General features: G+C 38.3%; 2 protein-coding genes across 2 annotated transcripts in view; one reads left to right on the top strand and one right to left on the bottom strand.

The window, feature by feature from the left end:
• sult6b1 (sulfotransferase family, cytosolic, 6b, member 1) overlaps nucleotides 1-1,890 on the bottom strand; it is a 33,613-nt gene extending 31,723 nt beyond the window's left edge. The window contains exon 1 of the mRNA XM_044372240.1: nucleotides 1,544-1,890. Within this exon, the coding sequence (XP_044228175.1) occupies nucleotides 1,544-1,739 (196 nt within the window). The 5' untranslated portion in view covers nucleotides 1,740-1,890. The remainder of the gene's footprint in view (nucleotides 1-1,543) is intronic.
• An 8,832-nt stretch (nucleotides 1,891-10,722) lies between these two features.
• The window catches only part of slc30a6 (solute carrier family 30 member 6), a 64,016-nt gene continuing 60,037 nt past the window's right edge, over nucleotides 10,723-14,701 (top strand). The window contains exons 1-2 of the mRNA XM_044372188.1: nucleotides 10,723-10,938; nucleotides 12,356-12,408. Coding sequence (XP_044228123.1) covers nucleotides 10,755-10,938; nucleotides 12,356-12,408 — 237 coding nt within the window. The 5' untranslated portion in view covers nucleotides 10,723-10,754. The remainder of the gene's footprint in view (nucleotides 10,939-12,355; nucleotides 12,409-14,701) is intronic.

The raw sequence follows: 14,701 nt of genomic DNA, 5'->3' as shown, positions 1-14,701 counted from the left end.
ATAAAAAAATCAGTATTTAGTGTTTTTGGTAGAAAAAAATACAAGGATTATAAAAACAACATGAATCTCTTTCACCACATATTCTAATTACAGCAAGTTTAAAACTGGACTCAGGTCAAGATGGCTGCCGTACGGCGAGTCACTGTGACACGTCACACATCTACTGTTTTACATCTACGGCTTTAAGCATCTCATTTATTGAAATATAGTAAAGTAAATAAATTTGCCCAAAATGTTAAAAGCATCTAGTTTATATTTAGTTTCCTTTTCTTGTGAAGTGGTGAATAACTTTAATCACTAACCTGATAAATCAGTAAATGACTTTCTGCCCTCCACATGCAGCGTGTCATGATGGTGGGTTGTATGTATGTATGTATATGTTCATTTTAAAGATTTACTGCCCTTGTTGCAAACTTTAGTTAAATATTTTCTTTGGTGGTGGAGCAACAGAGTTATTGATCAGAGGGGTTGAATAACTTAACCTAACGATCAAATGCATTAAAGGATCAGTTCACAATTTTTCAAACCAGCAGTCAGGTGTCCGTATGAGCAGTGAAAGAGGTTTTTCCTCGCTGTAATCATTCCTCCTGTTCATACTGGATATTAAAAGATCCTTCAAATGTGCTTTCAATGTAAATGATGGAGGATAAAATCCACAGTGTGTCCACACAGTCATTTAAAAGTCTGTGTGAAGCTTCTATTCAGCTTCATCAGTCTGAGTTAGTCATATCAAGTGGATATCTGACACATTTACAGTCTTTTTTTAGCATCAAATTCTCCTCTTTGTGTTTCCTCGGACAGTGTTTCCCTGTTGAGCTGCAGGTGGAAGTATAGTAACAAAAAGAGGGACTTTGGCACTAAAAAGACTGTAACGTTGAAAGATATCTACTTGATTTGACTCATTTGGATGCTGAAGCTTCATATTAGCTTCAGATAAACTTTTAAATACATTTTTGCACAGAAGGAGGACTGTGGATTTTGTCCCCCATCACTTCCATTGTAAGGTCATTATGAAGGGATCTTCTAATGGTCAGTATGTCTGTTGTTTTAAGACACACTTGAAAAACTGTGAACTCGTCCTTTAAAAAAGAAAAACTATGTAGGAAAGACGGCTGAGACAAAGTTTTAAAAGTATTTATGAGGATATTTATTTATGGCAGAATTAGTCATTATCATCATTTTTAATGTTATTTATTACTTAAATCTACTAATAATTATAGAAAACATGATTTGATTGGTGATTTATTGCGGTTTCTATATTTTATAGTTATTATATTTCAGTTATTAGTTGGTGAACTCTGAGGTGACTTCCAGTTTCAAACAAGCTTCACTTTCACCAGTTTTTGCAATCATTAACATTACAAGCAGCCAGTGATAGCAGAGGGGTGGTCAAAGGTCAGAGGTCACAGCAGAAGGATCAGATGTCCCTGACCCTTTGAAAACTTTATCACTTATTCACATAACACGTTACGTGTCGTTTCTTTCTTGGCTGAACAGCTGCTTCTCTTCACGAATACATTTTATCTGGATCGTAATCACTCACCACATTTTGGATAAGCCACCAGCATGATGTCATCCTCGCGGGCCGTGATGCCCTCCAGAGCCTTTAAATGATCCTCGGGGCACATGAGGCGCGGGTACAACACCCCGTCGTATCTGTACAACTTCTCCTCATCACTGATTTCTTTTGCCATCTGCATCCTGGACTGCATCTTGGCGAGGATGGCGTTGGTGTTCATCCTGATACAGTTCAAATGTCTTTTCACAGTTAATCGAACACACACAAAAAAACTCGAGAGCAACTATTGTTTACACACACACACACACACACAAAAAAAAGTTATAAAGAGTGTAGCAGGGAGAAATGAGAAGCTGAGCTGCTTTCTGTGCAGCTGAGCGTCCATCTGCTGCTGCCCTGCGAGCGAGTGAGCGAGCAGCACTGAGAAAGAGAGAGAGAGAGAGAGAGAGAGAGAGAGAGAGAGAGAGAGAGAGAGAGAGAAAGGGTGTGTGTGTAGTAGTAGTAAAAGGAGGTGGAGGCTCAGGCACCTCCTCCTCCACACACACACACACACACACACACACACACACACACACATGCATGAAAATGTGTGTGTGACTGCTTGGAGATGCCTGTACAATGTTCACCAGATGGGAGGTAACTGCTGACAGGCTGACTGCAGAACCCCCCCCCCCCCCCCCCCCCCCACCTACCCACCCACCTACCCACCCCCTCCCCATCGCTCTCTTTTCCTCTCTTATACAAACACACACTGCAAAAAGGAAGTAAAATATGTCGCCATATAATGTTTGAGTCCCACCTCAAATTTTTAGAAGTGTGTTAAAAATGCTGCAAAAGCAAACTTACGTACATATAGTGACTTACATGTTGGTCACAAGCAGCTTTATCATGGTTTTCTGTTTTAATTGGTGCTTTTTAACAATATATATCGATGTATTGGGGTCCTAATGGATCCCAGTCAAAAGCAACCAGTTCTGCCCACGCAGTTTTAATAGATGGAAATATTTATTGAGTTCATGTTTGTCTCATTTAAAGTATCACCCACTATCAGGAGGCACTCTGTCAGTCATTTTGAAGGCTTTGTGAAAAAATTGTATTTGGGGCAAAAGCTGCCGTTTGCATTAAAGAAACGTATATATTTTCATTTTATACAATGGGCAAATTAACTGTAACTTTCCTAAAATAATAATAATAGGTTTGTTTTTTTTCCAGATGATATTAATTACATAACTACTAACTATTATAGAGCAGTTTTACTATGATGGTAATTTCTTACAGTAGTTTATTCTTGGAGCCTCGGGGACTCCAAAATCAAAAGCACCCAGTTCTGCCCACACAGTTTTAATAGATGGAAATATTTATTGAGTTCATATTTGCCTAATTTTAAGTATCACACACTATCAGGAGGCACTCTGTCAGTCATTTTGAAGGCTTTGCAGAAAAATTGTATTTGGGGTAAAAGCTGCCGTTTGTGTTAAAGAAACGTATATATTTTCATTTTACACAATAGGAAAATTAACTGTAACTTTCTTAAAATAATAATAATACATTATAATATATGGAGAGCATATACGTAATAATATAATATACGTTATATTAATTACATAACTACTAACTATTATAGAACAGTTTTACTATGATGGTCGTTTCTTACAGTAGTTTATTCTTGGGGCTTTAGGGACTCTGAAGTCAAAAGCACCCAGTTCTGCCCACACAGTTTTAATAGATGGAAATATTTATTGAGTTCATGTTTGCCTAATTTAAAGTATCACACACTATCAGGAGGTTTGGGGCACTCTGTCAGTTATTTTGAAGGCTTTGCGCAAACATTTGGGATAAAAGCTGCCGTTTATGTTAAAGAAACGTATATATTTTCATTTTACACAACAGGCAAATTAACTGTAACTTTCCTAAAATAATAATAATACATTATAATATACAGAGAGCATATACGTAATAATATAATATGAGTTATATTAATTACATAACTACTAACTCTTATAGAAGAAATAACAGTTTTACTATGATGGTCGTTTCTTACAGTAGTTTATTCTTGGGGCCTTACTGATTCCACTCCTTATATGTTAAATATGTTGGTAGGATGAGGGTTAAGAAGCTAAATATGTTAAGTTTTGATCATTTTCATCATCTATAAATGTCTAAAACACCAGGCTCCTCAGGTGCTGGTACCTCTCAGATTTTCTTGCTCTGGAAAAAATGAAAAAAGTGTCCTTCTGTAAATCCTCACTTGGACAGACGTCTTTTTCTGTTCCGAGGATCAACATGTGGAACTATTTACCCGCAGAACTCAATACGGATCCTGACTTGGATCATTTTAAACTCAAATTGACGCAGTTTTTTTAAAAGAGGGATCAGTGGTGTAGTCATGAGTGATCTGCGGTTTGTTATTTTATGAAACTTTGATGGTATCTTTGTTTGTGAATAGTTTGTGTTTTGCGCTGTACTGTATGTACTTTCTGGTTGAGTAAAAGTAAGTAAAGTGAGGATGCTTACAAAAATAATGCCATGAATAGTTCTTATTCATCAGTTCCTTAAAGCCTGTGACCACACTTTGGGCAAAGGCTGCCAACAAAGGCTCTCCAGGCATCCCGGTCCTGGGCCAATTTCTCCAGCTGTCCTCATGTATGGCCAGTTCTCTTCATGTCTGCCTCCAGGTCACAGCGCCAGGTGTTTCTTGGTCTGCCTCCTTTTCCCTTGTGGATTCTAAAAGAGGGCACGTCTTGTGATGCTGGATGCTGGATGCAGGCTTGCGAGGAGTGTGACCAATCCATCTCCATCTTCTGCGGAGGATTTCTTCCAAAGACGCTAAATGAAAAAAAAAAAACTTAAAATAATAATCTTCTTGAGCCAAAGTTGAGTAAACTGCAGAAACCTGAAGTAAATCAATATTTGCTGTGAGCAGCTTTGCCTTTAAAACAGCAGCAGTGTTTCAGGTACTTGGCAGTAAGGATGTGCAGAGAGCCCAGTATTTGTATCTGTATTTGTATTTGTATTCGTATAAAAGTGGAAAGAGGCTTAAAAATCCTGTTTTTGTTTTTATTACAGTTTTAATTTTAGAAAATTAAAGTGTTACAATAAGTGTTCATGAATTGCTCGCTTCATGTGTGTCAGTAGTTCAGCTTTATCTCTAGGGAACACCCCCAACTCTGGGAGTGATGTCCAAATAAGGAAATATGCGTCATGTTGCAGGTGGATGTGACTCCCCTCACTGAAACCTGCTGATAGACGTAACAGCGGAGCAGAGGAGAGACACTGAGATAGTGATGTAACCGACCTGTGCGCTGGTATTTAACATGTTTTTTTTTCTTCCTGAAAACAAATAATTTTTAAAATATTTGTATGAAACAAATATTCATAAAAAACCCCCCCCACTATTTGTGCTTTGCCGAATAACATCTTTGTATTCAGGCACACCCCTACTCGGCAGGTTGGTTGTTCCTGCATCTTGGAGAAGTCGCCACAGTTCTTCTTCTGCTGCTTCTGTCTCTTCATGTTAATCCCAGACTGACTCCATGATGTTCAGATCAGAGACTGAAGATAGTTCTTTATGACTCTGGCTGGATGTTTAGGGCTCGTTGTCATGCTGCAGATGATCAGACGCCTCCCTGATGGTGTTACATTATAGAGAAGAATCTAAACATCTAAAGTGCCTAAAACTTTTGCACAGTACTGTATGTACAAGTATATGTATTGTTGCTGTGCAAACTAGCTTAGGCTATAAATGCTGTGGTATGTGGCATTAGTTCATAATATATTGTCCCTATACAAATAAACATAAAATAAAAAATAACCTAGATAGAAGAAGACTAGTTATATTATATAATATAGTCCTGTAAAGTTCTTTGTGTAGCTCAGGGTCACACGTGTGGGCATTTACAGAAGCAGCGGTTGCCAGTTCCTCAGTTTATTCACTGCAGGTTCCTGTTGTGTAAGTGTGCGCTCTGTTACTTCCCTACCAGGATGATGAAAAAAGAAATGGCAGACTGAAATATTTTCCCAACTCCTCACCTATTCAAAGGGGTACCCCAGTGATTTACTGTTGCACTTATGTAAGTGTGGAGTACTTGCAGGGAAGGAGGTATATAAATAAGTGCCAGGAGGTTAATTAAACACAGACCCTTTCCTAAACTAAACAGGAAATATCTGTCACCACAGACACTGACAGATGTTCGTTCAGCTGCTGTTATATAGTGTGCGTTTTCCTCTGTTAATGTTTGATATCCTTGAAAACACTGCGCATGTGCCATAAAATAGATGCATTAGGGTCATTTTTAAAATTAAAGCGTATTTTAAGATATGAAAGGATGTGAATTTTGTAACAAAGTAATATTTTTCTAATTATTCAGGGGTTGTAATTTCTGGTGAACGCTCGTTTTAAAATTTCTATTCTCACTTCAACGTCTTGAGTCCTGATTACTGCACATTAAAATGCGTTTTTTTGAGCTGTTGACTACATTATATGACTGTACTGTGTCGAAACACATCAATGCTGGTGTTAATATTGACACTGACACCAAATTAATAAAAAAAAAATCTGCATTTCATGGGTTGAAAATGGGCTCAACCCGTCATCTGCTGTTTAAAATCAGCCCTGAAAAGGCGGGAACGATGCTGACGTCGAGTCGACTGTCATGAAATTTATGTAAATGGTGGAATGATAACGTCCACCTGCTCCAGCCCCACGCGCTCATTTTCATATATATGCTGATCGAGAAAGACAGTTTTAGCTTCAGGATGCTAACAGCGGCTACAGCGCCGGTGGCCTGCTGGAGGAAGAAAAGCTGCCGGCAGCCACAAAAACAACAGAAATCTTTCTCGCGTCTCACCCTGAAGCTCTTCAACTCTAACAGTGTAACCGGAGCACCGCTGAAACCGTCTGTCCTTGTCTGTCAGCTGAAGCTGTCCGCAGCAGAGCAGAGCAGCGGTCAGACAGGTTCGGTAACGGCTCCGGTTATGCCGTGATTTAATGTTTTAAAACAAGATTTTAGCAGCTGATAAGTGCAGGAACAGACAGTCAGAGAATTAAAGAGCTGCAGGGTGAGACGCGAGGAGGATTTCTGTTGTTTTAGTGGCTGCCAGCTCTGACTTCTGGCTCGTTTACATGTCGTTGCGCTGTTTGTCTTCCTCTTGTTATTATTATTATTATCATGAGTCATTGAACCACTCCCCTGCAGCAAAGTCCACTGTTGGGTTAAAGCCTCCATCCACCCTCCTCCTCTGAATGAGGAAATCTGTCCACATATATATATGTCATCTGACCTGCCCCACTGCTCACAATTACTACGACCGCTAGACGACATCTGTCACTCAAACTAACTATACGTCGTTTTTGGGAGACTGACATTACGACCTGTTGTGTCGTTTTTCTTGGAGGACGGTCTCAAGAAATCAGGTGCAGATTCCTTTAATGTGATAAAAGTAGAAACTTTAACCCTTTCATGCATGAATTATGATAACCTCAGTCAGGAGTGTTTTTATTCCTCTTTAGGCATGAAAAAAAATATTTGAACTTCATTTTTTTTAAACACGCATTTTTCACAGAGTTTGTCCAACTGAGTGGACAGATGATTAATTGTCATTTTCTCCCAACATAAAATCAATACTTGGAAATTTTAACAACTGTATTACTCCTTAGTTGTTACTTGATGTTACAAAATTTTATTTACCTGCAAGGGTCTGTTACTATAGAAGGATTGGCAAGATATTCCTGAGCTGTGGAGCATTTCCGTCCGGCAGGCGGCCATCTTGTTTTTGACAAACTTGTATTGCACTTACAAAGGCTGGCCAATGGATGGCGGCAGTGTATGGGATGACACACTAGAGTCCACTGTGGTGGCTGATGTGCAACTATACCATTGAAACCCCCATGCATAAATAAGAAAACGACTTTTGAACAGCTGTCTGCTGTAGTGACCGCTATGCATGAAAGGGTTAAAGTTAGCGTTCAAAAGTGTTATGAGTCCTAACTGAGCAGAAGTTGTGAAGTTCTTTTCTAAACTCAACAAATAAATGAGTGTTAGAAACATAGAATAGAAAAACTTCATGTGCATGACATAATAAGGAACTTCATTCATACATTCCAGCATGTGTGCTTCATTTTGGCAAAGTTTTATTAAGTGACCGCTGATGCAAACCAACCGGCAGCCTCCACACCTCGACAGCCGCTAGCTGCTCCAACAGACTCCCATTCAAAAAGCCTCAACTTCTCTCTAGAGATATTAAGTCAATCATTTTTCCCAAGGAGTCATTATGGTCTCGACCTCTAAATTCAGACCCTCTAATAAGTGTGCTGAAGGTCATTTGGGAAATTATTGCTCCATTAATATGATTTGAAGACTTACAGTAGCTTTAATGTCTGTCATGTGAGTGTTGATTGACAGTTCTGATTAACAGTTGGCTCACCTGCTGCTCTCCTCGTCTCCGGGAATGTAAAACGTTACCAAACACTTTTCATTGGATTTTCTGACACACCACAACGAGCCGCTTCACTTCTCCGTTTATAGCTTGATTGGTGCGTTGGTGCTATTATCCAACGTCGAGATTTGACGACGGAGCCAGATGTTTCTGGCATATTTACAAGCTGCACTTTTCTTCCACAAACCTTAACACTGCGCTGCATTTATCAGCAGTATTATTGTAAATGCTCATGTTGCACATGGGGCATTTATTTGAGGGTTAACATGTGTGGCAGGAAACAGATCCAGAGGCCGTTCAGGGCTGCAAACCAGATGGAGAAATTACATGTACTATTACCCTTCAGTCTGCACCACTTCCTCCACAAAACAAAAAAAAAAAATCTGTCTGTCTGTCTGACTTTCTCTTATTCCCTTTTTCATGTCTCTTCTTGTGCATAAGTTTACAATTTTACAATCTTTGTTTCCCCCTTTTTTTTCTCTCTCTCTCTTCTTCTGCTACTCTTTGTCCTCAGATATCACTCCTTTCTCTCTCTCTCTTTACATCACAGTGTCAATCGCATGAGGCCCCGCTCAGCTTGGGGGCCTCAGAGTGACACTTGACAAACAGTTGCATGCAAAGAAATCTCCCTTCACTCACCATACAAATGGGCAACCGCATACAGTATTCCACACAGACACGCACGCACACTCAACTTTAACCGAAATGTGCATGAACACACACACACACACACACACACACAAAATCGTATCAAAGAGTTTGTCACCACACACACACACACACACACACACACACACACACACAAACACACTCTGGGTTCTGTAGGGCCCCAGACATAATGCACACATTTTCACGCTTTAATCCGTCACGCTTTTGCTTCTTTCTCCCATACTCTTTGATTACATGAATGATACCCCGCTGACTCCTCCTCCTGACTTTCTGAACATCGCCTTCACTCTCTGCACGCACAGTCACATTTAAACATTTTACTTTTTAACTTCTGATATGATTAAATTTATGCTTGTTCGCAGTGACAAAAGGCCTGTCGTCAGAAGATTGACAGATGTGTCAAAACTACACCTGATTGGATGAACCACTCGATGGGCTTTCATTTAAACTAATGACTTTTTAGTTTTTTATTATATATTTACAGGCGGGTGACAAATTAAAGGAAATACTGGTCCAGGTCTGAATGTTTGACCCCTACAGTGAGGGGGTCTGCTGGCATGGTTCGGTACACTTGTCCCCTTAAAGGGAAGTTCACTGCCAATCAATACAAAGTTGTGCTGATTGATCACCTTTATCCTATGATGAAACATGATCTGATGGTATCGGTCTCTTCCAGGATGACAATGACCCAGTTCACAGGACACGAGGGCTCACTGAATGGTTTCATAAGTATGTGAATCATATACTGTGACCTTCACAGTCACCAGATCTCAACCCAGTTGAACTCCTATTTGAGATTTTGGACTGACGTGTTAGACAGCGTTCTCTACCACCATCATCAAAACACCAGATGAGGGAATATCTTTATGAAGAATGATGTTCATCCCTCCAGTAGAGTCCAGAGACTGTAGAATCAATGCCAAGGAGCATTGAAGCTGTCCCAACACCTTACTAAGACACTTTGTGTTGGTTTTTCTTTTAATTTGTCACCTGTCTATATGACTGTCATTACAGATGTGTTTGTTCCAAATATTTCTCAAGAAAAGTGGAAGTTTGAATTCATTTTAAAGGATCAGAATATAGAATTCATAATAACCTGATGATGACAAACAGTGATATACTGTTGTATGTGTCGATCTTTTTTTTCAATGTTCAGTCATGTTTTATACCATTTTAAAATTAACTTTAAGTCTCTTAAATATATGGAAGTAAAATATGCGGTATGATTGTGTTTGTAAAACTGAGTCAACCTCGGTTTTATCTTTTGTCCTCTTTTGTTTATCTGTTCTGTTGCTCATATTGTGGCATTTATACTTGGAACTGTGTTTTTCTTTTTGTGTGTTTCTTGTGTCAGGACAAGATTGTATATGTTTCATTTCATTCTCTTCAATTTAAAAATTAAACCTTTAGCAGCTCTTCACACTGAGAATATATATATATATATATTTTTTTTTTATTGTAAATCTCTTTCTTTTTAAATATTATTTAGGATTACTTAATTTTGTGCATATTTTGGCATTTATACTTGGAATTATGTTTTTCTTTTTGTGTGTTTCTTGTGTCAGGACACACAGACTGTTGGTCAATATTGTATACGTTTCATTTCATTCTCTTCAATTTAAAAATTAAACCTGTAGCAGCTCTTCACACTGAGAATATATTTTACTTTTTTTTTTTTATTGCAAATCTCTTTCTTTTTAAATATTATTTAGGACTACTTAATTTTGTGTCTATTTTGACTGTTATACACAACAACGCCAAGGCCTGTATGTGCAAACCTACTTGATAATAAACCTGATTCTGAAAAGATTTCAGTATATGTCATTTTTTTTGACTTACTCTCTTGTAATGTTGACCTAAAATGTCACAAATTTCATTTAATATCTCATAATTCTATCCTCAGTAGTTTTAATTTTCATAAGTTCTAAACTTTTTTGGTTTTTTGGCAGTAATGGTCTTCCATACAGCGGACTTTGGCTGTCAAAGAGGAAAAAAGCTCGATGTCTATATCATCTGGACAGTCTCACTACACTGTGTTTTCTCTCGATGATGATGTACTGATCTGTGGGTTGACGCATGCGCCGCGCAGACATATGGGAAAAAAAGGGATGATGGGTACAGGAAGTCCAAAATGGCGATGGACGGAATGATGTCCACGTCTGCGGGTCTGTCTTACCACAATGTCGGGGACTTTTATCCCAGAAAGTTCGGCCAGAAGCCGGACGTGGTGCCGTCCGGGGTGACGGAGAGGAAAGTGGGGCCGCTGGATAAACCTGACATGGTGTCTGTGGACGTCATTAATATAAACGATCCAGGTTTGTTATGCTAACAGGCTAACGGCTAACAACACGTATTCAAACTGTTTCTCCGAGCTCAACTTTTGTATGTATTCCCTTGTTAGTGGATTATAATGACAGTAAAAACACCAGCAGTGTATTTAACGGCTGTTAAAAGATGATGTTTGTGTTTACAGCTAATTCAGCGACATTGGACGCAGATGTGATGCTGTCAAACGTCTAACTTCTGTCCTAAACCAGCAGTCAGGTGTCCATATGAACAGTGAAAGAGGTTTTCCTCGCTGTAATCATTCCTCCTGTTCATACTGGATATTAAAAGATCCTTCAAATGTGCTTTCATTGTAAAGTGATGGAGGCCAAAATCCACAGTGTGTCCACACAGTCATTTAAAAGTCTGTGTGAAGCTTCTATTCAGCTTCAGCAGTCTGAGTTAGTCATATCAGTGGATATCTGACACATTTACAGTCTTTTTAAGCATCAAATTCCCTCTTTGTGTTTCCTCGGACAGTGTTTCCCTGTTGAGCTGCAGGTGGAAGTAAAGTAACAAAAAGAGGAACTTTGGCACTAAAAAGACTGTAACGTTGAAAGATATCTACTTGATTTGACTCATTTTCATATTAGCTTCAGATAAACTTTTAAATACATTTTGTCCTCCATCACTTCCATTGTAAGGTCATTATGAAGGAATCTTCTAATGGTCAGTATGAACAGGAGGAATGATTACAGTTCATTTGGGCTCCTGACTGTTGTTTTAAGACCGTCCTTTAAAGCTCAAGTGTGGTATAAACTGTAATATTGATATGATGGATAATTTGGAGTTGATATGAAAGTTCCCAGAAATCTTACTAGCTATGTTTTGATATGTTGTCTGTGATGTGGATAAAGCCTAATATCACAGTATATATATATGTGCTTTTATATATTGTGATATAAAGAAGAGAAACTGTTAATAGAGGAAATAAACAAACAGGAATGTCAGTAAATGAATTACCCGACAAATCAAGAAACTTCATCACAGTGATGCAAATATTATATTAGAACACATCAATGAACCACAGCGCTGCTCTAGGAGACATGTTATAAAGTGTCAGAAAAGTTGTCTTGTTATAATTTCATGGTGACGCCTTCAAATGTCATCCAGAATCCAAAGATATTCACTTTACTGTCATTTATGACAAAAGAAAGCTTCAAATCTTCACACTTGAGAACCAACAAGCAGCAAAAATTTGGCATTTTTGCTTAAAAAATGACTAAAATGATTGTTGGATTATTTAAATAGTCTATTGACAGACTAATCTATTAATCGACTACTTGTTGCAGCTCTACTGGAAACACCTGTTGGTATAACTTCCTGTATATTCGGTATCATTTCATGCTCGTACTCTGTTTTCATCACGTGTTGACGTCTGTATCTGATGTCTGTGTTCCTCCACAGACGTCCCCATGCACAGGAAGAAGCACGAGCACGAGCACGACACCTACGTCTTGGTGAGTGTTCTCTGGATGTTTTACTGGTTTATCGATTTAGATTTTTAAGTTTCAGTGTTGATCTTTTTATCTCCTCACGACTCGCACTCGCACTAACTTGTACCCAAAACATTTCCTGCACATTTCCAGATCTTTATTTATATCCTGAGACTCTACTGGGATATCTCTGCATGATTTCCAGTTAAACTGTCTATAAACTATAGACGCAGGATTTCACAACTTTCTCTTGTTCTTTACTCAAAATGTCAACTTCTTAAATCCATATTTACACGTCGCAATGGAAGCTTTCAGAGCAGGTTGAAGCCCTGAATTTTGACTTGCAGGCATCAGAACAGCATATAAATAACAAAAAAAACCACAAAAAGCGTTATTTTGGCCCCTTTTCTTGTATAATTTTTATGAATGAAAAAAGAGTTTTGCAGGGAGTTTGTAAAAAAACTCTTTTCAGTGAAGGAAACAGACAGTTGACAGTTGAGATTTATGATATGAGATAAATACAAACATTTGATTAAATCATCATGGCGCCAGCTGATGCTTTGCATGCAACGTGCTACAACAACATGAACTCCTATAACCTTTCATCTGCAATAATCACTATTAAAACGTCTGTTTACTACTCTGGTTTTAATGTATTTCACATATGAAAACTTTAACATTTGTTTTGCACATAAAATTCCAACATTTAGGAAAATAAATAAAGCAAACATTCTTCACTGACACACATTTGATTATATGTAAGTTATTCTTTGTGCAGCGTCGGTGTTTGTTGCTGGTTTAGTTGTTTCTCATCTTCACAGTTTGATCTGAAGATGTAAAACTGTTACAGAAGCAGCTGCTCTCTCAGCAGGGACTCACTGAAGGTGCACAAACTCTAAACTGTACATGACAACCAATCAAACTATATCAAAGAAAAAAAAAATCACCATCAAGCTCAGCACAGAGAACAAGTTAAAAAGAGCCTTCATTACTTGTTTTTTTGGTTAACAGTGACTGAGACTAATTCTCTCGTTTTCTCCGTCTTACTGAAGCTTATTGAGTTTATTACAACGGCACAAACGGAGGCTTTTAAATCTGGAAACATTTGCACATTTATCAACTTCCAGCTTCAGACTGAACCAGTTAAACTGCAGGATCACACTGAGATAAATCAAGTCATGACCAGTCGGAGCTGATTCCTGCATAATATGAAATAACATCTGCTTCTGTGCTGAAAGCTTCACAGAGCAGCGCTGAGTCTTCGCCGTCTTTCACATCTGTTGTCAAACATCGTTCATCATCAGAGTGTTTGAATCGTCAGCACTAAAAGACACGACTTTATTACAGAAGAACAAAGTCAAGCAGCAGCCTAAAGGTGTATTTTGTGGTTTTCTGTTATTTATTTACTGTTATGATGGTGGATATTTATGTTAAACGTGGCCAGAAAACAAAGAAAATGAGCTTTGGGATGATTTATGGTGATGTTGGAGCCTCCTGTCTATCTCTGCAGTTATTTTAAGCTGTTTGAAATTTACGCCTCAAGTTTGAATCGCAGCCGGACGACGAGAGACGTGTGCTCTAATTGACCTTTAACCTCGACCCTGATGACAGAGGCTGAACTGAGGGGCTTCATAAAGGACCAGTAGAAGACAAATAAGAACTGGAAATCATGTAAAGATATTCCAGTAGAGCCCCAGAATATAAATGTAGAGGCTGGAAATGTGCAGAATGTGTCCTCTTTAAACTGGTTTGGGTTTATAATGGCTACAGGCCAGTTTAGAGAGTTTAGAGCTGCAACAGTTAGTCCATTAAGTGATTAGTTGATCAACAGAAAACTAATTGGCAACTATTTTGATCATCCAATAATTGTTTTAGTCACTTTTTAAAGGAAAAATTTCAAATATCTGCTGGTTGCAGCTTCTCAAATGTGATGATTTGAAGCTTTTTTCATGTCATAAATGACAGTAAACAGATAAATGAGACAAAACAAGACATTTGAAGACATCATTATAAACTGTAAGCAATTATAGCGACGTAGGCAATTATATATATATATATGTAATTATTATTAACAGCCTTTAAATGCAGCAAATATTTGAGTTTGTTTAATGACTTTCTTGCTTTATGAGACATTTATGCAGGTTAAAATACTGTACTGGATAAGACTGACTGTGTTGTACACTAACTCACCACACGGTGGCGTTGTAGGTCAAGCTTTACCTTCCACTCTGCTGCTTGACCACCACACTGCACTTCATGCATCAGATTATATTTTCATCTAAACGTCACTCTTTGCAACTATACAAGATTATTTTAA

Source organism: Thunnus albacares, chromosome 14, assembly GCF_914725855.1.
Source record: "Thunnus albacares chromosome 14, fThuAlb1.1, whole genome shotgun sequence".
In the NCBI taxonomy this organism is placed as follows: domain Eukaryota; kingdom Metazoa; phylum Chordata; class Actinopteri; order Scombriformes; family Scombridae; genus Thunnus; species Thunnus albacares.
This window is presented reverse-complemented; position numbering and strand designations above follow the sequence as displayed.